The 24670-nt window shown below is 41.4% G+C and overlaps 2 protein-coding genes and 7 non-coding genes across 14 annotated transcripts; 1 reads left to right on the top strand and 8 right to left on the bottom strand.

Annotated features, from left to right (window-relative positions):
- Positions 1-7179: 7179 nt before the first annotated feature.
- Positions 7180-10784, bottom strand: LOC100194725 (60S ribosomal protein L7a). Its single transcript, XM_014127942.2, has 8 exons — positions 10725-10784; positions 9775-9895; positions 9396-9545; positions 8977-9117; positions 8697-8776; positions 8312-8442; positions 7993-8062; positions 7180-7319 (listed from the first exon to the last, which is right to left on the bottom strand). The coding sequence occupies exons 1-8, from the start codon at positions 10725-10727 to the stop codon at positions 7215-7217; spliced, it is 801 nt and encodes a 266-aa protein (XP_013983417.1). The 5' UTR covers positions 10728-10784; the 3' UTR covers positions 7180-7214.
- LOC123725309 (small nucleolar RNA SNORD24) lies at positions 7815-7880 on the bottom strand. The gene has a single exon (XR_006757807.1). It is a non-coding gene; the product is annotated as a small nucleolar RNA SNORD24 (small nucleolar RNA).
- LOC123725296 (small nucleolar RNA SNORD36) lies at positions 8140-8205 on the bottom strand. The gene has a single exon (XR_006757794.1). It is a non-coding gene; the product is annotated as a small nucleolar RNA SNORD36 (small nucleolar RNA).
- LOC123725293 (small nucleolar RNA SNORD36) lies at positions 8529-8605 on the bottom strand. Its single transcript, XR_006757791.1, has one exon. It is a non-coding gene; the product is annotated as a small nucleolar RNA SNORD36 (small nucleolar RNA).
- LOC123725295 (small nucleolar RNA SNORD36) lies at positions 8859-8926 on the bottom strand. The gene has a single exon (XR_006757793.1). It is a non-coding gene; the product is annotated as a small nucleolar RNA SNORD36 (small nucleolar RNA).
- LOC123725308 (small nucleolar RNA SNORD24) lies at positions 9245-9313 on the bottom strand. The gene has a single exon (XR_006757806.1). It is a non-coding gene; the product is annotated as a small nucleolar RNA SNORD24 (small nucleolar RNA).
- LOC123725307 (small nucleolar RNA SNORD24) lies at positions 9636-9704 on the bottom strand. The gene has a single exon (XR_006757805.1). It is a non-coding gene; the product is annotated as a small nucleolar RNA SNORD24 (small nucleolar RNA).
- On the bottom strand, positions 9977-10053 carry LOC123725294 (small nucleolar RNA SNORD36). Its single transcript, XR_006757792.1, has one exon. It is a non-coding gene; the product is annotated as a small nucleolar RNA SNORD36 (small nucleolar RNA).
- LOC106562877 (mediator of RNA polymerase II transcription subunit 22) lies at positions 10763-14992 on the top strand. Of its 6 annotated transcripts, none has more exons than XM_014127937.2 (6): positions 10763-10879; positions 11124-11272; positions 11931-12131; positions 12274-12354; positions 12667-12875; positions 14550-14986. In XM_014127937.2, the coding sequence occupies exons 2-6, from the start codon at positions 11150-11152 to the stop codon at positions 14749-14751; spliced, it is 816 nt and encodes a 271-aa protein (XP_013983412.1). In that variant the 5' UTR covers positions 10763-10879; positions 11124-11149; the 3' UTR covers positions 14752-14986. The 6 variants fall into 6 exon arrangements, with proteins under 6 accessions (XP_013983412.1, XP_013983413.1, XP_045545758.1 ...); XM_045689803.1 differs by having other exon boundaries at positions 10796-10879; positions 11975-12131; positions 14550-14990; XM_014127938.2 differs by lacking the exon at positions 11931-12131 and having other exon boundaries at positions 14550-14992.
- Positions 14993-24670: the final 9678 nt, after the last annotated feature.

Here is a 24670-nt window from a genome sequence, read left to right as displayed (position 1 = left end):
ATACAGCTACACCATTGAGAGCATCTTGAATGGCTGCATCACCATTTGGTATGGCAAATGCTTGGCATCCAAAACGTTTTTCAAGACATTGCAATCGTCTGGTTGGAATATTATTGAAGTTCTAAGTGAAAAAGGCCCTAAAGATTGATGCTATACAATGTTTGACATGTTTGAACGAACATAAATATAACTTTTTTAAATTTTCGTCCTGACATTTTCCACACGCTTCCTACATTTGGAGTAGCTAACTGAACGCGCTAACAACAAGGAGCTATTTGGACATAAATTATAGACTTTATCGAACAAAACAACATTTATTGTGGACCTGGGATTCCTGGAAGTGCCTCTGATAAAGATCATCAAAGGTAAGTGAATATTTCTAATGCTATTTATGATTTTAGATGACTCCAAAATGGCGGGTATCTGTATTGCCTAGTGTATTTTTCTGAGCGCAGTACTCAGATTATTGCAAAGTGTGCTTCCCCGTGAAGCTTTTTTGAAATCTGTCACAGCGTTTGCATAAAGAAGATGTTCACCTATAATTCTTTGAATAACAGTTTAATATTTTATCAACGTTTCTGGTCAGTATTTTTGTAAATTGTTGTGCTGATTCCCCGGCAGTATTGAAGGCAAAATATTTTCTGAACATCATGCGCCAATGTAAAATGGGGTTTATGGATATAAATATGAACTTTATCAAACAAAAAATGCATGTATTGTGTGACATGATGTCCTAGGAGTGTCATCTGATGAAGATCGTCAAAGGTTAGTGCATAATTTTAGCTGGTTTTCTGGTTTTTGTGACGCCTGTCCTTGCTAGGAAAATGGCTGTGTGCTTTTTCTTGTGTTGGAACTGTCCTAACATAAAGCCTTTTTGAAATCGGACAATGTGGTTACATTAACCTCTTACATCTAGACGTTCCGCTAGCGGAACACCTGCTCCAATATCCAATGATAGGCGTGGCGCGAATTACAAATTCTTCAAAAATACAAAAACTTCAATTTTTCAAACATATGACTATTTCACAGCATTTTAAAGATAAGACTCTCCTTTAACTAACCACACTGTCCGATTTCAAAAAGGCTTTACAACGAAAGCAAAACATTAGATTATGTCAGCAGAGTACCAAGCCAGAAATAATCAGACACCCATTTTTCAAGCTAGCATATAATGTCACAAAAACCCAGAAGACAGCTAAATGCAGCACTAACCTTTGATGATCTTCATCAGATGACAACCCTAGGACATTATGTTATACAATACATGCATGTTTTGTTCCATCAAGTTCATTTTTATATCAAAAAACAGCTTTTTACATTAGCATGTGACGTTCAGAACTAGCATACCCCCCGCAAACTTCCGGCGAATTCACTAAGAATTTACTAAATTACTCACGATAAACGTTCACAAAAAGCATAACAATTATTTTAAGAATTATAGATAGAGAACTCCTCTATGCACTCGATATGTCCGATTTTAAAATAGCTTTTTGGTGAAAGCACATTTTGCAATATTCTAAGTACATAGCCCAGGCATCACGGGCTAGCTATTTAGACACCCGGCAAGTTTAGCACTCACCAATATCAGGTTTACTATTATAAAAGTTTGATTACCTTTTGTTGTCTTCGTCAGAATGCACTCCCAGGACTGCTACTTCAATAACAAATGTTGGTTTGGTCCAAAATAATCCATCGTTATATCCGAATAGCGGCGTTTTGTTCGTGCGTCCCAGACACTATCTGAAATGGTAAATCAGGGTCGCACGCATGGCGCAATTCGTGACAAAAAAAATCTAAATATTCCATTACCGTACTTCGAAGCATGTCAACCGCTGTTTAAAATCCATTTTTATGCCATTTTTCTCGTAAAAAAGCGATAATATTCCGAACGGGAATCTCCTTTTAGCTAAACAGAGGAAAGTAAACAAAGCTTTCGGTCGACGCGGGCACGAGCCTGAGTCTCACAGTACTGTAACCAGCCACTACCCAAACGCGCTACTTTGTTTCAGCCAGAGCCTGCAAAGCCACGATTCAGCTTTTTACCGCCTTCTGAGACCCTATGGCAGCCGTAGGAAGTGTCACGGGACAGCTAAGATCCTCACTCTTCAATAAACAGAGACAAGAAGAACGACACCTTGTCAGACAGGCCACTTCCTGCCTGAAACCTTGTCAGGTTTTTGCCTGCCAAATGAGTTCTGTTATACTCACAGACACCATTCAAACAGTTTTAGAAACTTTAGGGTGTTTTCTATCCATATGTAATAAGTATATGCATATTCTAGTTACTGGGTAGGAGTGGTAACCAGATTAAATCGGGTACGTTTTTTATCCAGCCGTGAAAATACTGCCCCCTAGCCATAACAGGTTAAGGAGACATGTACCTTTAAAATGGTGTAAAATAGTCGTATGTTTGAGAACTTTGAATTATGACATTTTGTGGTTTTGAATTTGTAGCTCTGATTTTTCACTGGCTGTTGAATAGTGTGAACCGTGGGTGGTGTGAACGCTAGCGTCCCACCTGCCCAAGAGACGTTAAGATGTTTCTACAACATCCTTAAGATGTTTCTACAACTTGATTGGAGTCCACCTGTGGTAAATTCAATTTATTGGACATGATTTGGAAAGGCACACACATCTATATAAGGTCCCACAGTTGACAGTGCATGTCATAGATAAAACCAAGCCATGACGTTGAAGGAATGGTCCGTAGAGCTCCAAGACAGGATTGTGTCGAGGCACAGATCTGGGAAAGTGTACCAAAAAATTTCTGCAGCGTTGAAGGTCCCCAAGAACATAGTGGCCTTCATCATTCTTTAATGGAAGAAGTTTGGAACCCCCAAGACTCTTCCTAGAATTGTCCGCCCGGCCAAACTGAGCAATCGGGGGAGAAAGTCCTTAGCCGTGGAGGTGACAAGGAACCTGGTGGTCACTCTGACAGACCTCCAGAGTTCTTGTGTGGAGATGGGAGAACCATCTCTGCAGCACTCCACCAATCAGGCCTTTATGGTAGAGTGGCCAGACAGAAGCCACTGCTTCAAAATAACCTAAAGAACTCTCAGACCATGAGAAACAATATTTTCAGGTCTGACGAAACCAAGTTTTAACTCTTTGGCCTGAATGCCAAGCATCAAGTCTGGAGGAAAACTGGCACCATCCCTACAGTGAAGCATGGTGGTGGCAGCATCATGCTGTGGGGATGTCTTTCAGTGGTAGGGACTAGGAGACTAGTCAAGATCGAGGGAAAGAGGAACGGAGCAAAGTACAGAAAGATCCTTGATCAAAACCTGCTCCAGAATGCTCAGGACCTCAGATTGGGGCGAAGGTTCACCTTCCAACAGGACAAAGACCCTAAACACATAGCCAAAACAGCGCACGAGTGGACTCTGGACTTGAACCTGATCAAACATCTCTGGAGAGACTTGAAAATAGCTGTGCAGCAACACTCTCCATCCAACCTGACAGAGCTTGAGAGGATCTACAAAGAAGAATGGGAGAAACTCTCCAAATACAGGTGTGCCAAGCTTGTAGCGTCATACCCAAGAATACTCAAGGCTGTAATCGTTGCCAAAGGTGCTTCAAAGTACTGAGTAAAGGGTCTGAATACATCTAAAAACCTGTTTTTGCTTTGTCATTATGGGGTATTGTGTGTAGATTGATGAGGGAAAGAAACAATTGAATCCATTTTAGAATTAGGCTGTAATGTTACTAAATGTGGAAAAGGTCAAGGGGTCTGAATACATTCCAAATGCACTGTATGTGTACATATGTACCTCAGGCAGCAGGTAGCCTAGTGGTTAGAGCGTTGGACTAGTAACCAAAAGATTGCAAGATCAAATCCCTTAGCTGACAAGGTAAAAATCTGTCGTTCTGCCCCTGAACAAGGCAGTTAACCCACTGTTCCTAGGCCAACATCAACAACGACAGGTAATGTTTGTTATGTGAAAAGTTGTATAAAAAAATACCCAGCTTGATAACCTCTCTGGGCTAGGCGGGACGAATTCGTCCCACCTACGTAACAGCCAGTTGAATCCTGTGGCGCGATTTTCAAAATCTTTGAAATGCTATTACTTCAATTTCTCAAACATATGACTATTTTACAGCTATTTAAAGACAAGACTCTCCTTTATCTAACCACACTGTCCGATTTCAAAAAGGCTTTACAATTGCAAAGAGCTGCAGGCAAAACGCACGAAAGTGCTGTTTGAATGAATGCTTACGAGCCTGCTGGTGTCTACCACCGCTCAGTCAGACTGCTCTATCAAATCATAGACTTAATTATAATATAATAAACACACAGAAATACGAGCCTTAGGTCATTAATATGGTCGAATCCGGAAACTATCATCTCAAAAACAAAAACGTTGTTTTCTTTCACTGAAATACAGAACCGGTCCGTATTTTATCTACCGGGTGGCATCCCTAAGTCTAAATATTCCTGTTACCTTCAATGGTATGTCATAATTACGTAAATTTCTGGCAAATTAGTTCGAACGAGCCAGGCAATGAACACAAGAGCAGTGACACAATTTCATGTTAGCAGGCAATATTAACTAAATATGCAGGTTTAAAAATATATACTTGTGTATTGATTTAAAAAAAAGGCATTGATGTTTATGGTTAGGTACATTGGTGCAACGACAGTGCTGTTTTCGGAAATGCGCTTTTTAAATCATCACCCGTTTGTCGAAGTAGGCTGTGATTCGATGAGAAATTAACAGGCACCGCATCGATTACATGCAACGCAGGACACATTAGATAAACTAGTAATATCATCAACCATGTGTAGTTAACTAGTGATTATGTTAAGATTGATAGTTTTTCCTAAGATAAGTTTAATGCTAGCTAGCAACTTACCTTGGCTTCTTGCTGCACTCGCGTAACAGGTAGTCACAGCCTGCCATGCAGGCTCATCGTGGAGTGCAATGTAAGGCAGGTGGTTAGAGCGTTGGACTAGTAACCAGAAGGTTGCAAAAACAAATCCCCCCTGAACAAGGCAGTTAACCCCCGTTCCTAGGCCGTCATTGAAAATAAGAATGTGTTCTTAATCTGACTTGCCTAGTTAAATAAAGGCCTAGGAACGGGGTTATTTTTTAAAAATAGGTAAATCAGTGGCCAAAAATACCGATTGTTATGAAAACTTGAAATCGGCCATTCCGATTAATCGGTCGACCTCTATTTTGAATCACGTGTTCGAAGGGGTCATGGTCTTTGGGTAAATATACAAAGGTACTTTGTTCAGTCTGCAAATAGAAGGGAAAATGCCAGTTTTCAGTTACAGCTCATGAAGTACGCTTCCTCACCCCCATCTCCGTGGTCAGGCTTCTCACCTATGGAACGCCGTTTGGGTCAATGCGTGTCAAAAAGATTAATGTCAAATAACACTATTTGATGCGTTAAATAAGCTTAATTGTAGAATGTTGTGTTGGACCACAACTTCTGGTATTAGCTACGTAGCCACTTGTTCGCCTATTGAAATGGAACATCAGTTCATGAACCCAAAGCTAACGTTATAAGCAGCCAGCTAGCTTCTTGAGGCTCGACCGGGTTGTGTTGTGAAGCTAGGCACAATATTGGAATTTGCTGTTTGCCTTCCAAATAAAAGGACCTCTTTGAAAGTGATGCAGAAGGTTACAATTGGTGGAATCATGCCATATTGAGACTAGATCATGTTAAACAAGGTTGGAATGTGAAGCAATGAAATGGGGTATCAGTCTACTCGGTGACACCCACAGAACACAACTATGAAGAGTTTACGCAAATATTTGCATTGTAGCTCTTATTGCAGAACTGTCAAATCACCTCCCCAGTCAGCCTATTGTGTGTGTTGACATTCATATTGCACTGTACAGCTTTACCTAAGGTTTGGGGATCAATGAAATAGGGTAACAGTCTACTCAATACATTTTTTCCCCAACATCCTCCTCAGAGTTATCAGACTCCAAAACATCCACGCAGTATTGTTTTTCCTCTGGAATAGTGTTCGATCCATAGGTTGACAATAAATGTGGCTCAATTCAGTTCTTTCAGAGTCCCACAACCAAAGCTACGACACTAATGTTCTCTAGGTGTCACTGAGTGGATGGATACCCCATGTCATTGACCCACAGGTAAGGCAGTACAGTGAAATAAGTATGCCCCTAATTAAATTCTAAAGACCAATACATCCAGTGTGATTTCAGATTTGTCAGATTAAGAAGTTGTCTTTTGGTTTATTTAACATTTCAAACTCGTTTAGCATGATCTATTCAATGTCATAATTCTACTATTTGTATTAATTTGCATCAGTCAATAATAATTTTATTTTTAAATCTAACCGCAAAGTCCACTATTGTGGCTAATCCTTATTATGGCTAGATTCACATAGATGGGCCCAACCACCATTTATCAAATAAGAACCGTCTTATAAATTAGGGTTATTTTAGATGACATAGTTATCTAGCTATTGCTACTGAAAAAAAAGATTGTTTTGCTATGCTTTTGGGGAAGAACATTGTTGCATCCATGAGCTAGCTAGCTTTTTATGACCAGCACTAAGAGCGCGAGACAATTTTACCAGCATCATAGCATACGTAATCGATGAATTGTTGTGACATATGAAATACGAGTGACAGTGTAATCAATGTGTATCAACTACGCAAAAAAAAATAAACGCTTTAAATTATTGTGTGACGTGCAGTCATATTCAGGTCCTGATTGGTCAACAAGCTTATTTGACACGTTAGTGATATTCAACGCATTTTTTTTTTTTAACATGCAAATACCCAAATGGCGTTCCACACTACTCACCTACCTCTTCCTTATCATTCAAGGGACGCGCTGCTGTAAGTTAACTGGCAAACTGCCATGCCACTCTCCCGCTGTCTTTCCAGAGCACGCGCTGATGCTGTAACTAGCACACTACGTCTCCTCTCTTCAGTCACATGCTGCATTCTGTTATGTGAATGATTGGCTGAGCCACTTGTTCACATACAGCCAGTCGTCAAACGTTTCTCATCGGATCTACACGAATTACGTAGTTCACATTTCGCATTCAAAACTGTGAATTTCGCTGAAAGGTGACTAGTTTGCATCCCTTCAATTGACTGATTTCCTTTTATGAACTCAGTAAAATTGTTGATTTTATATTTTTTGTTCAGTATACACACAATCCAATCTGACAAAAGACCAGAAAAAACTGCATATTTCCTGGGACATTTATTTTGATAGCAAACAGTTTATCCAAGCTTCGTGGCCAGTTCCTTGGCCTTTGCCTTCTCCAGTTTTGTGATTCGGGCTGTGGACTTGGGGCCCATGATACCACCTCCCCAGTGACGACGGATCTAGGAAAGGAAGCACATTGTCATGATTTAATTCAGTCTGGTGGGAATGGCATAATAAAGACATTTTAGAGAAAGGCGAAGGCTGCAGCAATCTGGTGACTTGTGTGCCTCCAGATCCAGTTATGTAGCAACAGGGGGTATCGCAATATTTTTGACAATCGATATTTGACTCCAGTATCAGTTTGTAAAAAGGTAGCGTTAGCTAGAGCCAGTCTGCTGTTCCTGTGCCAAAAGGCTGGTATTTTTAATCCTATAGCTTGTTCTCAATCCCACAAAAGACAGTGAGCCAACATGTTCAGCACTACCATTTCCCTAATGGATCAGAACTCATTCTCATGCCCTCTGTCTCCCTGCAGCATACAGTGAGCAATACGTTTGGAACATAAAATCACAATACATTTGTATCGGCGCCTAAGTATCGCGAGGTTCCTGCCAATTCCCAGCCCTGAAGCCATATACAGAAATGAACACATGTAAAGGGTCTTTAACAAAAATTGCATCAGTGATCCTAGTGGGTGTCAATATCCCTTTTAAGAGAGCAAATATTTCAAGTCATCTGCAAAACCAATGTGAACCTGCAAGATAATCCATTCCATCTTCAGGACACCAAAACATGCTGGCTTGACTACTAGTCAATATGAACAAACAGATGGTGGGCAGACCAGCCACTCACCTCCTCGTATCTGTCATTGTAGTTGGTCTTGATGGCTTCCACCAGCTTGGCAAGGGAACCTTTGTCCTCACTGAAAAGGTAGGAACATGTCATCAGTGCAACGTCACAAAGAACATTTGAGATCCAGTTAAAACTGCACACAATCCTTTGGTTCAAGGTTAAAAAGCTCACAATGCCACATGTTCAGTTGAAGAAATTCATACATCACTGCCAAAGGATTTAATCAATATTATAAAGCACAAGCGCAACTTCCTAGAGGTAGGCCTCAGTGCATCAACACCACTTTCACAAATGTTTGGCTATGCCACCTGTTACTTACGGGTTTGTCTGTGTGAAGGCAACTGAAGTGCAGGTCTTTCTGTGCACCAGTCTTCCCAACCTGGCCTTGCCCTTGACAATGCAGTAAGGGACACCCATCTTACGACACAGAGCAGGCAGGAACACGACTAACTACAGAGAGGAAAAGAAAATGTCAAGTATGGACCAATGGACCAAACATTTGACTGTGCTTTTGCTTCTCAACTACAATATTGGTCTTAGCTCAGAATTAAAAAGCTTGTATGTTTTGATCCACATTGAGGATTCAGGTGAAGAAATTCAAGCATCATTGCAAAGAACCACATTAGCCCATGAATAATGACCAAGTCTGCAACAGATCACCCATAATGAACAAAATAAGCATAGAATGGTGAAAGGAGTCCTACCTCAATAGGATCCACATCGTGGGCAATGACCACCAGCTGGGCCTTCTTGCTTTCCACTAGAGTGGTGACTGTGTTCACACCTATAGGAGAATTCAACATAGATATCGGAAACATGTTCAACAACAAGTTCTGTTGAACTAGTCAAAAACAATTATTGTGGCTGATGCTCAGGGTTAAAAAACTCAAACTACATGATTGTTTCAGGTGAAGAAATTCAAACATCATTGCATCAAGGCCAAAGTATGTAATGTAAAAATGACTTCAATCCCTCATGCCTCACCTGCACGGAGAACAGGAGGCCTCTTGGTTGGGGTATCTCCCTTTCCAGCAGCCTTCTGCTCAGCGCGGGCCAGCAGCCTCTGCTTCTTCTCCTGCTTGGTCTCCGGCCTGTACTTGTGGGCCAGTTTGAACAGCTGTGTGGCTGCGGGGAAATAGAGAATTAGTACATCCCACTGGATCTGAGGAATTGCAGAAAACATCTGCAACTCAAGTTGTCAAAAGTTAGAAATCCAGCCGAATCGCTTGAGGGTCTTTCAAGTACATTAAGGTGCATCAGTGATCTTGGTGGGTGTCAACATTGCTGTTCAGTTAGCAAATATTCTTTCACATCATCTGCAAAACCCACAATATACCAGCCATCTTCAGAAACAATTCCCCCATGCCAATACACAACTCAGTGATATTGATGCATAGACTTACCTGTCTGGCGGTCCAGTGCCTGGGTGAACTGGTTGATCGCAGGGGGGACCTTCAGACGCTTGTACAGGATGGAGCGCTGCCTCTGCAGGCGGATGTAGCGGGGCCATTTCACAAAGCGTGTCAGATCACGCTTGGGCTGAATGTCCTGACCTATAAACATGGGGGGGGGGGGGTTTAATGCATCTAATCACTTTGGTATGATCAGAAAATAGGCCGAAGACACTATAATCATGAAATAAGTGCATCAGCGATCTTGGTGGGTTGTCTGCATTGTTGTTAAGATAGCAAATATTCTTTACATCATCTGCACATGATGACATAGGAAAATGTCAAACAGTTGGTGAAAATCGAATAGAAGTCCTAGGTTCACTTTACTCACCAATGCCATAGTTCTTTGGCCTCTTCTCGAACAGGGGATTGACCACTTTCTTGGCCTCATGTTTCTTGGCCACTGAAGGGGCTGGTGCCACCTTCTTCCCCTTAGACTTCTTGCCTTTAGGCTATCAAAATCAACAAGTAGACTGGTCTGCATAACGTTAAATGGTCAAATACATTTCAGAGAACATAACTTAACTGTGGCTTTAGCTCAGGGTTAAAAAGCTCGTGTTTTGAATCAACATAACAGATTTAGTTCAAGAAATTCACAGCATCATTGCAAAAGCCATTAATAAAACGTCAGTGGGAAGTGGATCATACGCTTGGCGTGAGTTTCCTCATCAACACTAGCGTATTTGGAGGAAACGTTAGTTATGGCTACCTAGTTAGCACATTTAACTACCCAGCTCTCAAAGACATACAACGGTTTACTTGACAACTTCCAATAATTTGATATCCTTCACTACTACTGTTATGGACAATGAGTTAACCCAATCTGGGCGCATGGAACAGGCCGTGAGACCTGTAACCAAAACTGACGCGAAGCTAGGCCTTCGAGACTAGTTAGCCCTCTTACTAACTACGTTACTAGATAGCTCTTTTGTCCCAAATCAACTACACATTTTCCAAGATGCGTAAAAAGCATAATGCATGATTTAACGTTTCCATAAATTGCATTTCAACAAGTTCCTAGACACGGATGGTGTTAAAATAAAGCACGCTGTATGGGTGGTGTTCCTGCGGACAACTTCCACAGGCAATATCAGTACCAAGTCATGGGAGATTTCGGATAAAAAAGCAAAACATTATTACCATACCAATGTGAAATGGGCGCTTTGGTTATGTACGACAACTAAGAGTAACTTCTATGACACATAAACGTTTTAAAAAGAAGATGGTAAGGGATGAAAACATGTATCTTTTCCCCACCAAACGAAATATCCATACACTCACCATGTTAGATCAGATAGAAAGGAAGAACTATGCATTGTGGGTAATTTAATTCCGTTGTACCTTGATGTGACGTCGTTAACAATCGACGGAAAGGTTGTTTTTGAACGGGATGTTTCTGTTTTTATAAATAGTATTTTTCAACCATGAATTTGGAGGTAAGTGAGTTTTCATGAATAATACTAGACTATATATAGGGTGCACAATCATAGGATATGTCTAAACATATTTGGTTGAGTTCATGCATTTCTATGTTCATTTTTGCAAGTGGAGAAAGTCAATACACTTGTGATACACTACTAACGTTAGCCAGTGCCATGCACATGCCGTTTTATTTTTCTAGTTAACAACATAACTTTATGATCGTATTTTATCTTCTATATATCCTTTATGTTCTTTTAGTGGGTTTGTTCACATTCCTGAATACTATGGCCAGCCAAAGAGCGCTACCTCAAAGCAAGGAGAGCCTTCTTCAGAACTACAACAAAAGACTGAAGGATGATATCAGGTCCATTCTAGACAACCTCACAGAAATCATCAAAACTGCAAAGGTAGCTGTAACTACGATATTTGTGTGTGTGTGTGTGTGTGTGTGTGTGTGTGTGTGTGTGTGTGTGTGTGCACCACGTGCACAGCATCCAACCGTTGTAAAAAGTACAGCGACATTTTTACCTTTAGAGCTCTTATCCAACAATGCAGTGACAATAATAGTAATATTAATAATATAGATAAATGGAGTATACAAGTAAGAATAAAAACTATGATGAGTGTTAAAGAACATGAAAATGCAAGTATGTACTGGTCAGTGCCAGTACCTTATTCAATGTGCAGGGGTACTGGAGTGGTTGAGGTGGGTTTATACATCAAAAGTGACTGGTAGTAGGATATACATGTGAACAGGCCTGAAAAGTTACTGGTAGTAGGTATATATAAATACTCATGGTAATAAACTAATGGTAATATATACATGTAAACAGCAGTAATAGTGACCAGTAGCAGGATAAATAGATACAGTAAACACTATTGGTAATGGCAATCAATAATCATTGGACAGCTGTATAATGGAGTAATACATCTAATCAATAATAATTTTAGCAGCAGCGTAGGTTGTGTTTGAGTTTGTAAATACCTGTGGATGGTCTGTGGGAGAGAGAGCAGTAGCGGTTAGCAATTTTACCGTGTTATGGCCAGGGTATTAAAGCTGTTTAGGAGTCTGTTTGTCTGAGCCTTGATGCACTGGTAACGCCTGCCAGACTGGAGCATGGAGAACTGGAGCATGGAGAATGTCTCGGGTGGCTGGAATCTTTGGCAATTTCTCAGACACCACCTGGCATGTACGTCCTGGACGCTCCCAGTGATGCCCTGGGCCGTCCGCACCACCCTCTTGTAGGGCCTTCCAGTTGCAGAGTGGTGAGACATAGTGTGTGTGTTTGTCTGTGTGAGAGAGAGAAACAGAAAAAGTGTTGTTTTTTTTTTACTGAAAGAATGATGGTTCAACCCAAAGAGTCATCTCTATGGTTCAACCAAAATGTGTTGGGTTGTTTTGCTTCAGGTAGAGGATGAGACACAGGTCTCTCGGGCTACACAGGCTGAGCAGGACCATTATGAGATGCATGTCAGAGCAGCCAACATAGTAAGTACATTCATTATAATATACATACATACCACCCAGACTCCCTTGAAACTAAACAAGCTTGTCTTTAAACCCCAGAGTGTATATTCATGACACTAGTAAAGTAAATGATAAACATGGAATTTAATCCTGGCTCATGTTCATTGGGGCATGAAACAGAAAATCTTTGAAAATCTTTTGCAACTAAAATCGCTGGTAGTCCTTCCCTGTTTCAGTCGGTGCTTTCCCCATTTGGTGCATAATGAACATGAGTGCATGTTACAAGGCAAAAGCACCAGTGATAATCCCAGTGCTTTGTTGTTGTGTCTAAAGGTGCGTGCGGGCGAGTCCCTCATGAAGCTGGTGTCGGACTTGAAGCAGTTCTTGATCCTCAACGACTTCCCGTCAGTCAATGAGGCCATCAGCCTGCAGAACCAGCAGCTGCGCTCGCTGCAGGAGGAGTGCGACAAGAAGCTCACCTCGCTCCGCGACGAGATCGCCATCGACCTGTACGAGCTAGAGGAAGAATATTACTCCTCCAGGTACAAGTAGGCTCATACTGTACAGTCGGTGTTCATTTGGCCTACTTCATCATGCCCTATAGCCCCAACCTAGCCCCTACATTATAGCACCTATTCCCCCTCACCGTCGTGCCTTATGAAGGGTTGATCTTACCCCACCACCTCAGTCATATCCATTAGTTCGTTACTGTCTTTGTATGTTGAGTCAACTTCATTAGAATATCCAAATGCCGGGTTCAATAGATGATTGATCTATCTATGGTCAAAAATCAATTGCATTACATTTAACGTGAGCATCTCATTTAGTTTAAAGTTAAATGAAGTTCCTTGTTTGACATGCCTCTGGAAGTTTTTATCCTCATGTATGATAGATTGTAGGTCTCTACATGGTAAATGTTACACTCAATCATAAGTGTGGAGTTTCTACTGTATCTGGTTGCTATATTCTTCCTCAGTTCTTCGTAATAGGCTCATGGAAGTGATGAATAAGAGAACATGCATAGAGAGGAGGAAAGGGAAATGTCAGAAAAATACATGTTAAATGCTTTGTAGCATATTTCTTGGACTCTTATGAAGAACAAAAACTATGATACAATCACAAAATCACTGGAATATTACTTATATTCAGTATATTTAATTGTTGTTGTTTTTCCTCCATTCACATGTCTTTCTAACCCCAAATATAAATGATGGATGTATAGGTCGATTAACCATTGTATAATCACACCAGCCATTTGAAGCTTTCTATGTTATTCATTTTCTATAGAATGTTTTTTGACTGGAAAGTGCTAGACATGTCTCAAATCCAATCTCTATGAGGGTTCCATAAACTTGTTTGAACAGAATCCAGTATCTCTACCGATTCCATCCCTAGCTAGCCTACAAGATACCAAGCCAGTAACCGTGCAAACTGTGTTCACAAAGCATACATTGTTGCACGAACATCAACTATGGCATTATGTATGAAGTCTATATCAGTCACCTACATAGACCCACCCTTAAACCCTTTTAAACTTAGAAAAATAAACTGGAGACAAAACAATGTAGTTCGTTGTCTAATTTGTTTAACTGTGAGAAATCTAGCTGTCTCTCTGGATGCTGCTTTAAGGCATGCAAGGTGTTGGGGCCACTCTTTTTCTCTGCCTTTGCATTTCCTGTTCTTTCCCCTGCATCAGGGCCTAATACACTCCTGGGATTATGGTTACAAATTTAGGTGATTTAGGTGTTTTAAGCACTCAGCTCAAGATGACCCAAAGCTAGTCATTGACCCTTTGCTCCAGGTCATGTTCCATTGATTGTGTTGCATTTGGAAATGGAAAAAACAAGCTATGAACGTGTTCAGATGACCATCTTTGAGATCACATTGCAGCTGTTAATAGCGAAGGCGGACAGGAATGAAGACACACTTATATAGGGATATCATCACAGTACCAGATACTAAACCTACCAGCTAACATTTCTCTGTGATCCTTAGAGCTTAAGCTTGTCCTTTATACTGCTGGTTACTGACTTTTTGTGTGTATCATACCTGTCTGTCTCTTTTGTGCGTGCGGTGTGTGTGTGTGTGTGTGTGTGTGTGTGTGTGTGTGTGTGTGTGTGTGGTGTCTGTACCAGATGTGAGTCAGACACACGTCTGCCCCTTCCTCTCTGTGCTTTGCTGATTCTATGCCCCCTATGGTTTTTGTTCTGGTAAAGCTACAGTCAGTGGGACAGTACGGACCTGCCCCTGTGCGAGGCCTACCGGCGCCGGGACAGTTGGGCGTCCCCGGACGGGGGTGACACATCTAGGTCAGCCCAGGAGGGCGTGGAGGACACAGACGGACCCACCTCACAGGAAACTACCCCCAAACACAACTTAAACGGTCACGGGACCACTGGCGCGGTAGATGAGCCCTAAAGCACTGGAGCAGACCATGTGGATGGGCACATAGACGGGTTGGGTGACAACGTCAAAATTATGCACACACATCGATGTGGGCGGAAGGCATGCATTTTTATGATTCTAAACAGTCAGATAGCTAACAACGATGACAAGAAGCTTCCAAGTGGGGAATCGTAGGTGGCTCGTTTCATCTTGTTCACTAGCTACAGTTCAAGTCGGAAGTTTACATGCACTTAGGTTGGAGTCATTAAAATTAGTTTTTCAACCACTCCACACATTTATTGTTAACAAACTGTACTTTTGGCAAGTCGGTTAGGACATCTACTTTGTGCATGACACAAGTAATTTTTCCAACAATGTTTTATAGACAGATTATTTTACTTATAATTCACTGTATCACAATTCCAGTGGATCAGAGGTTTACATACACCAAGTTGACTGTGCCTTTAAACAGCTTGAAAAATTCCAGAAAATGATGTCATGGCTTTAGAAGCTTCTAATAGGCTAATTGACATCATTTGAGTCAATTGGAGGTGTACCTGTGGATGTATTTCAAGGCCTACCTTAAAACTCAATGCCTCTTTGCTTGACATCATGGGAAAATCAAAAGAAATCAGCCAAGACCTCAGAAAAAAAATTGTAGACCTCCACAAGTCTGGTTCATCCTTGGGAGCATTTTCAAAACGACTGAAGGTACCACGTTCATCTGTACAAACAATAATATGCAAGTATAAACACCATGAGACCACACAGCCATCATACCGCTCAGGAAGGAGACACGTTCTGTCTCCTAGAGACGAACGTACTTTAGTGCGAAAAGTGCAAATCAATCCCAGAACAACAGCAAAGGACCTTGTGAAGATGCTGGAGGAAACGGGTACAAAAGTATCTATATCCACAGTAAAACGAGTCCTATATCGACATAATCTGAAAGGCCGCTCAGCAAGGAAGAAGCCACTGCTCAAAAACTGCAATAAAAAAGCCAGACTACCATTTTGGCCATTGTTATGTTTGGAGGAAAAAGGGGAAGCTTGCAAGCTGAAGAACACCATCCCAACAATGAAGCACGTGGGTGGCAGCATCAAACATGGGGGTGCTTTGCTGCAGGAGGGACTGGTGCACTTCACAAAATAGATGGCATCATAGGCAGGAAAATTATGCGGATATATTGAAGCAACATTAGTCAAGAAGTTAAAGCTTGGTTGCAAATGGGTCTTCCAAATGGACAATGACCCTAAGCATACTTCCAAAGTTGTGGCTTAAGGACAACAAAGTCAAGGAATTGGAGTGTTCATCACAAAGCCCTGACCCCAATCCTCTAGAACATTTGTGGGTAGAATTAAAAATGTGTGAGCGAGCAAGGAGGCCTACAAACCTGATTCAGTTACACCAGCTCTGTCAGGAGGAATGGGCCAAAATTCACCCAACTTATTGTGGGAAGCTTGTGGAAGGCTACCCAAAACGTTTGACCCAAGTTAACAATTTTAAGGCAATGCTGCCAAATATTAATTGAGTGTATGTAAACTTCTGACCCACTGGGAATGTGAAGAAATAAAAGCTGAAATAATTATTCTCTGTACTATTATTCTGACATTTCACATTCTTAAAATAAAGTGGTGATCCTAACTGACCTAAGACAGGGAATTTTGGCTAGGATTAAATGTCAGGAATTATGAAAAACTGAGTTTAAATGTATTTGGCTAAGGTGTTTGTAAACTTCCGACTTCAACTGTATGTAACCAACAGCTGTAACGATGTATTAGAGAGAGAAGTGCCCATTGTGCAAATGTATTTATGTTTTCAATAAACATTTGGAGACTAAATGTAGTTTACAACACTGTCTGTTTTGCCCCATAGTTGCGCACAGGTCAGTTTGGTTGCTAAACAAATCAACCCTTCTATTGGAACAAGAGAATGGACCTCTACCTCCATCACTGTGTATAACTATGGTTCTAACAACACTCCAAACTGCACAAACATCACACATATTTTATGAAATCAATAATGGTAATCAACTGTAACAGTTCATAAATGCTGTAAGATCTGTAGCAACGTATTTGACATTTTAGTGTTGATCATTCATGAATAGTTGGGACAAGATTAGAAGTAATAATACAACTAGTTTGAAGACTTAATTAGCTGGCCTAAACAACTTAAAATGTGTCCCTGGAAATCTAAGATTATAAAGGTGTTGTATTTTGCTCTTTCTGGTGTTAATATGCCCATTACGTACATTGTTGATATTTCGTTAGGTGAAGCACATTTCAGTTAACTCAGTGGCAGAGATGTACAGTATTACTAGATGCTATTTTCTTTCGTTCTGTTAAAACATGTTTAAATGTATGACTATAGGACTGCCTGTCATGCAAGTGTATGGATGTTACGTTATTGGATTTCTTTTGCAGCATTATTTTGTAATTTTGCAATTTCAGTTAGTGTCTGTTAATTCCATGAAGGATTAGACAAGTCAATAAAACATAATTATAAACTCAAGCATCGGCCTCTTATCTCTAAAAAATCCCAGATATTTCTGGAAAAATCATAAAATGTATTCTGCTACAACAAAATGACTTTTATTCTAACTTTGACACAAAAATTCTAAAATAGCACGGGAAATGTATTGTAGAAACCAAGGATGGAATGACACCATCACATAATTCAGATTTATGACATTTCACATGCTATCTGTAATGGTAAAATACAAATATATTCAATACATAACATTGATCAAGTCCCAGACAAAATAACAATGCTGGAAACAAAAGGAAAAGGGGCTATAACTACAAAGGTGTTCACGAGGAAAACAGGCAGATTTTTGTTTTCTGAAGAACATTTAGGGCTGGTTTCCTGGACACAGATTAAGCCTAGTCCTAGACTAAAAATCATGTTTAGTAGAGATTTTTCAATCTCCAGTCCTAGGGACAATCTGTCCCCAGTATCTGCGATTCATCTTCTTGAACTTCTCGAAGTGGTAGTCATCAGTGGCCTTCTCGTTGTTGGGCCTCTTGCGATGGTTGGGTGGTTCCACAGCTGGGACAGACGAGTGCAGATTGACAGTTAGCTTCTCTAATAGGTCAAAATATGTCAGCTAAAAATATAAACATCTCTTCATCTCAGAAATACTGTGTTATGCCATCAGTATCAGCTGTTGATTCTCTCAAAACGGTGTGTGAATGTTTATATAGAGTACCAGTAAAAAGTTTGGAAAAACACCTAATCATTCCAGGGTTTTTCTACATTGTAGAATAATAGTGAAGACATCAAAACTATGAAATAACACATATGGAATCATGTAGTAACCAAAAAAGTGTTAAACAAATCAAAATATATTTTATATATTTGAGATTCGTCAAAGTAGCCACCCTTTGCCTTGATGACAGCTTTGCACACTCTTAGCATTCCCTCAGCCAGCTTCATGAGGTAGTCACCTGGAATGCATTTCAATTAATAGGTGTGCCTTCTGGAATTTCTTCCCTTAATGCATTTGAGCCAATCAGTTGTGTTGTGACAAGGTATGGGTGGTGTACAGAAGATAGCCCTATTTGGTAAAAGACAAAGTCCATGTTATGGCAAGAACAGCTCAAATGAGCAAAGAGAAACAACAGTCCATCATTACTTTAAGACGTGAAGGTCAGTCAATCTGGAAAATTACAAGAACTTTGAAAGTTTCTTCAAGTGCAGTCGCAAAAACCATCAAGCGCTATGATGAAACTGGCTCTCATGAGGACCACCACAGGAAAGGAAGACCCAGAGTTACCTCTGCTGCAGAGGATAAATTGCAGCCCAAATAAATGCTTCACGGAGTTCAAGTAACAGACACATCTCAACATCAACTGTTCAGAGGAGACTGAATCAGGCCTTCGTGGTCGAATTTCTGCTAAGAAACCACTACTAAAGGACACCAATAATAAGAAGAGACTTGCTTGGGCCATGAGAAACATGAGCAATGGACATTAGACGCAGTAGAGAGGGTAGTGCCTACAGCCCAGTACATCACTGGGGCTAAGCTGCCTGCCATCCAGGACCTCTACACCAGGCGGTGTCAGAGGAAGGCCCTAAAAATTGTCAAAGACCCCAGCCACCTCAGTCATAGACTGTTCTCTCTACTACCGCATGGCAAGCGGTACCGGAGTGCCAAGTCTAAGACAAAAAGGCTTCTCAACAGTTTTTACTCCTGAACAGGTAATCAAATGGCTACCTGGACTAATTGCATTGTATGCCCCCCAACCCCTCTTTTACGTTGCTGCTGCTCTCTGTTTATCATATATGCATAGTCACTTTATCTATACATTCATGTACATACTACCTCAATTGGCCCAACCAACCAGTGCTCCGGCACATTTGCTAACCCGGGCTATCTGCATTGTGTCCCGCCACCCACCACCCCCTCTTTTACGCTACTGCTACTCTCTGTTCATCATATATGCATAGTCACTTTAACCATATCTACATGTACATACTACCTCAATCAGCCTGACTAACCAGTGTCTGTATGTAGCCTCGCTATTTTATAGCCTCGCTACTGTATATAGCCTCGCTACTGTTATTTTTCACTGTCTTTTTACTGTTGTTTTTATTTCTTTACTTACCTATTGTTCAACTAATACCTTTTCTGCACTATTGGTTAGCGCCTGTAAATAAGCATTTCACTGTAAGGTCTACACCTGTTATATTCTGGGTTGGCGCCCCCCCTTGGGTTGTGCCGTGGCGGAGATCTTTGTGGGCTATACTCGGCCTTGTCTCAGGATGGTAAGTTGGTGGTTGAAGATATCCCTCTAGTGGTGTGGGGGCTGTGCTTTGACAAAGTGGGTGGGGTTATATCCTGCCTGTTTGGCCCTGTATCATTAGATGGGGCCACAGTGTCTCCTGACCCCTCCTGTCTCAGCTCTAGTATTTATGCTGCAGTAGTTTATGTGTCGGGGGGCTAGGGTCAGTCTGTTATATCTGGAGTATTTCTCCTGTCTTATCCGGTGTCCTGTGTGAACTTAAGTATGCTCTCTCTAATTCTTTCTTTCTTTCTCTCTCTCGGAGGACCTGAGCCCTAGGACCATGCCTCAGGACTACCTGGCATGATGACTCCTTGCTGTCCCCAGTCCACCTGGCCGTGTTGCTGCTCTAGTTTCAACTGTTCTGCCTGCGGCTATGGAACCCTGACCTGTTCACCGGACGTGCTACCTGTCCCAGACCTGCTGTTTTCAACTCTCTAGAGACAGCAGGAGCGGTAGAGATATTCTCAATGATCGGCTATGAAAAGCCAACTGACATTTACTCCTGAGGTGCTGACTTGTTGCACCCTCGACAACTACTGTGATTATTATTATTTGACCATGCTGGTCATTTATTAACATTTGAACATCTTGGTCATGTTCTGTTATAATCTCCACCCGGCACAGCCAGAAGAGGATTGGCCACCCCTCATAGCCTGGTTCCTCTCTAGGTTTCTTCCTAGGTTTTGGCCTTTCTAGGGAGTTTTTCCTAGCCACCGTGCTTCTACACCTGCATTGCTTGCTGTTTGGGGTTTTAGGCTGGGTTTCTGTACAGCACTTTGATATATCAGCTGATGTAAAAAGGGCTATATAAATACATTTGATTTGATATATTCGGCGCACGTGACAAATAAACTTTGATTTGATTTCTGGAAATCTGTTCTTTGGTCTGATGAGTCCAAATTTGAGGTTTTTGGTTCCAACCGCCATATCTTTGTGAGACGCAGAGTAGGTGAACGGATGATCTCAGCATGTGTGGTTCCCACCGTGAAGCATGGAGGAGGAGGTGTAATAGTGTGGGGGTGCTTTGCTGGTGACATTGTCTGTGATTTATTTAGAATTCAAGGCACACTTAACCAGCATGGCAACCACAGCATTCTGCAGTGATATGCCATCCCATCTGGTTTGCGCTTAGTGGGACTATCATTTGTTTTTCAACAGGACAATGACCCAACACACACCTCCAGGCTTTCTAAGGGCTATTTGACCAAGAAGGAGAGTGATGGAGTTCTGCATCATATGACCTGGCCTCCAGAATCACCCGAACTCAACCCAATTGAGATGGTTTGGGATGAGTTGGACCGCAGAGTGAAAGAAAAGCAGTCAACAAGTGCTCAGCAAATGTGGGAACACCTTTAAGACTGTTGAAAAAGCATTCCAGGTGAATAGCTCATGAAGCTGGTTGAGAGAATGCCAAGCGTGTGCAAAGCTGTCATCAAGGCAATGGGTGGCTAATTTGAAGAATCTAAAATATAAATATATTTTGATTTGTTTAACACTTTTTTGGTTACTACCTGTTTCCATATGTTTTAGTTCATGGTTTTGATGTCTTCACTATTATTCTACAATGTAGAAAATAGTAGAAATAAAGAAAAACCCTTGAATGAGTAAGTGTGTCCAAACTTTTGACTGGTACTTTATGTCCCCTGGTCTAAAAGATATGCTGTGCAGTTCTGTAATACAGTGATGCAGTGTGGCTTTGGTGGTTGGGTGCATTCTTCTCTTACCCTCTCGTCCTGGTTTCTCTTGTGTCACCCACACGGAGAGACCTGACCTCTGGCTCCTTTTGTTTGTGTCTGTTGTGGTGTCTCTGTGGGCGTTCAGGTCCTCACGATAGACTGGAACAAGAGATATTTGCACAATTAAAGGTAGACTCAGCGATATGATGTAGATGCACAAAGTAAACAGCAGAGTGGGTACATTTCCACAACTAAGAGCCTTGAAGCACGAAGCTAAACTTCTCTGCTGTTTTGGTCCCGTAGCTACCACGTTGTAAAAGCGTGACTTGAAAACATGCACAGTTACTGTGTGAGAGCGAAGTCTTGCATTTCGCTCATCACAATATTTCAAGTCATATACACGTGTTTAGCAGATGTTATTGCAGGTGTAGCGATATACTTGTGTTTCTAGCTCCGACAGTACAGTAATATCTAACAAGTAATATCAAACAATTTCACAACATATACCCAACACACAAATCTAAGTAAAGAATGGAATTAAGAATATATAAATATATGGACGAGCAATGTCAGAGCAGCATAGACTAACATACAGTAGAATAGAATACAGTATATACATATGAGATGAGTAATGCAAAATATGTAAACATTATTAAAGTGACTAGTGTTCCATTTATTAAAGTGGCCAGTGATTTTTTTATTTTATTTATTTCACCTTTATTTAACCAGGTAGGCAAGTTGAGAACAAGTTCTCATTTACAATTGCGACCTGGCCAAGATAAAGCAAAGCAGTTCGACAACATACAAAAACACAGAGTTACACATGGAGTAAAACAACATACAATCAATGATACAGTAGACAGAAATAAGACTATATACAATGTGAGCAAATGATGTGAGATAAAGGAGGTAAAGGCAAAAAAGGCCATGGTGGCAAAGTAAATAAAGTATAGCATGTAAAACACTGGAATGGTAGATTTATAATTTGAAGAAAGTTCAAAGATAAATATAAATAATATGGTGCAAAGGAGCAAAATAATAAATAAAATAAATAAATACAGTAGGGGTAGTAGTTTGGGCTAAATTATAGATGGGCTATGTACAGGTGCAGTGATCTGGGAGCTGCTCTGATAGCTGGTGCTTAAAGCTAGTGAGGGAGATAAGTGTTTCCAGTTTCAGAGATTTTTGTAGTTCGTTCCAGTCATTGGCAGCAGAGAACTGGAAGGAGAGACGACCAAAGGAGGAGTTGGCTTTAGGGGTGACCAGAGAGATATACCTGCTGGAGCGCGTGCTACAGATGGGTGCTGCTATGGTGACCAGTGAGCGGAGATAAGGGGGGACTTTACCTAGCAGGGTCTTGTAGATGACCTGGAGCCAATGTGTTTGGCGACGATTATGAAGCGAAGGCCAGCCAACGAGAGCGTACAGGTCGCAGTGGTGGGTAGTATATGGGGCTTTGGTGACAAAACGGATGGCACTCTGATAGACTGCATCCAGCTTGTTGAGTAGGGTATTGGAGGCTATTTTGTAAATGACATCGCCGAAGTCGAGGATTGGTAGGATGGTCTGTTTTACGAGGGTATGTTTGGCAGCATGAGTGAAGGATGCTTTGTTGCGAAATAGGAAGCCAATTGTAGATTTAACTTTGGATTGGAGATGATTGATGTGAGTCTGGAAGGAGAGTTTACAGTCTAACCAGACACCTAGGTATTTGTAGTTGTCCACAAATTCTAAGTCAGAACCGTCCAGAGAAGTGATGCTGGACAGGCGGGCAGGTGCAGGCAGCGATCGGTTGAAGAGCATGCATTTAGTTTTACTTGTATTTAGGAGCAGTTGGAGACCACGGAAGGAGAGTTGTATGGCATTGAAGCTCGTCTGGAGGGTTGTTAACACAGTGTCCAAAGAAGGGCCAGAAGTATACAGAATGGTGTCGTCTGCGTAGAGGTGGATCAGAGATTCATCAGCAGCAAGAGCGACATCATTGATGTATACAGAGAAAAGAGTTGGCCCAAGAATTGAACCCTGTGGTACCCCCATAGAGACTGCCAGAGGTCCGGACAGCAGGCCCTCCGATTTGACACACTGAACTCTATCAGAGAAGTAGTTGGTGAACCAGGCGACGCAATCGTTTGAGAAACCAAGGCTACTGAGTCTGCCGATGAGGATGTGGTGATTAACAGAGTCAAAAGCTTTGGCCAAGTCAATGAATACGGCAGCACAGTATTGTTTCTTATCGATGGCGGTTACGATGTCGTTTAGGACCTTGAGCGTGGCTGAGGTGCACCCATGACCAGCTCTGAAACCAGATTGCATAGCGGAGAGGGTGTGGTGGGATTCGAAATGGTCGGTAATCTGTTTGTTGACTTGGCTTTCGAAGACCTTAGAAAGGCATGGTAGGATGGATATAGGTCTGTAGCAATTTCAGGTCTATGTATATAGGCAGCAGCCTCTAATATGCTATTTAACAGTCCGATGGCGGTTTTTCAGTCTCTCGGTCCCAGCTTTGATGCATCTGTACTGACCTTGCTTTCTGGATGATAGTGGGGTGAACAGGCAGTGGCTCAAGTGGTTGTTGTCCTTGATGATCTTTTTGGCCTTCCTGTGACAGGTGCTGTAGGTGTCCTGGAGGGCAGGTAGTTTTCCCCCGGTGATGCGTTGGGCAGACCGCACCACCCTCTGGAGAGCCCTGTGGTTGCGGGCGGTGCAGTTGCCGTAACAGGTGGTGATACAGCCCGACAGGATGCTCTCAATTGTGCATCTGTAAAAGTTTGTGAGGGTTTAGGTGCTGTTAAACCTTTTTCACCATACTTTGTCTCTATACTGACGTTTTGCCTGTTTGATTGCCTTGTGGAGGGAATAACTACACTGTTTGTATTCTGCCATATTCCCAGTCATCTTGCCATGTTTACAGTTGAAGTCGGAAGTTTACATACACTTAGGTTGGAGTCATTAAAACTTGTTTTTCAACCACTCCACAAATTTCTTGTTAACAAACTATAGTTTTTGCAAGTCGGTTAGGACATCTACTTTGTGCATGACACAAGTAATTTTTCCAACAATTGTTTATAGACAGATTATTTCACTTATAATTCACTGTATCACAATTCCAGTGGGTCAGAGGTTTACATACACTAAGTTGACTGTGCATTTAAACAGCTTGGAAAATTCCAGAAAATAATGTCATGGCTTTAGAAGCTTCTAATAGGCTAATTGACATAATTTGAGTCAATTGGAGGTGAACCTGTGGATGTATTTCAAGGCCTACCTTCAAACTCAGACTCTTTGCTTGACATCATGGGAAAATCAAAAGAAATCAGCCAAGACCTCAGAAAAAAAATTGTAGAACTCCACAAGTCTGTTTCATCCTTGGGAGCAATTTCCAAATGACTGAAGGTACCACATTCATCTGTACAAACAATAATACGCATGTATAAACACCATGGGACCACTCAGCCGTCATACCGATCAGGAAAGAGATGCGTTCTGTCT

This window comes from Salmo salar, chromosome ssa11, assembly GCF_905237065.1.
Source record: "Salmo salar chromosome ssa11, Ssal_v3.1, whole genome shotgun sequence".
Classification (NCBI taxonomy): Eukaryota; Metazoa; Chordata; class Actinopteri; order Salmoniformes; family Salmonidae; genus Salmo; species Salmo salar.
This window is presented reverse-complemented; position numbering and strand designations above follow the sequence as displayed.

What these genes read in the sequence shown, in the direction of transcription:
- LOC100194725 (XM_014127942.2), bottom strand. An exon ending in GCCAAAGAACTATGGCATTG is followed by an intron (nt 9,546 to 9,774) that starts GTGAGTAAAGTG and finishes CCATGTTTATAG; the next exon opens with GTCAGGACATTCAGCCCAAG. An exon ending in ACGATGTGGATCCTATTGAG is followed by an intron (nt 8,443 to 8,696) that starts GTAGGACTCCTT and finishes TCCTCTCTGTAG; the next exon opens with TTAGTCGTGTTCCTGCCTGC.
- LOC106562877 (XM_014127937.2), top strand. Translation starts at nt 11,150, where the DNA reads ATGGCCAGCCAAAGAGCGCTACCTCAAAGCAAGGAGAGCCTTCTTCAG. An exon ending in AAATCATCAAAACTGCAAAG is followed by an intron (nt 11,273 to 11,930) that starts GTAGCTGTAACT and finishes AAAGCTGTTTAG; the next exon opens with GAGTCTGTTTGTCTGAGCCT. An exon ending in GAAGAATATTACTCCTCCAG is followed by an intron (nt 12,876 to 14,549) that starts GTACAAGTAGGC and finishes GTTCTGGTAAAG; the next exon opens with CTACAGTCAGTGGGACAGTA.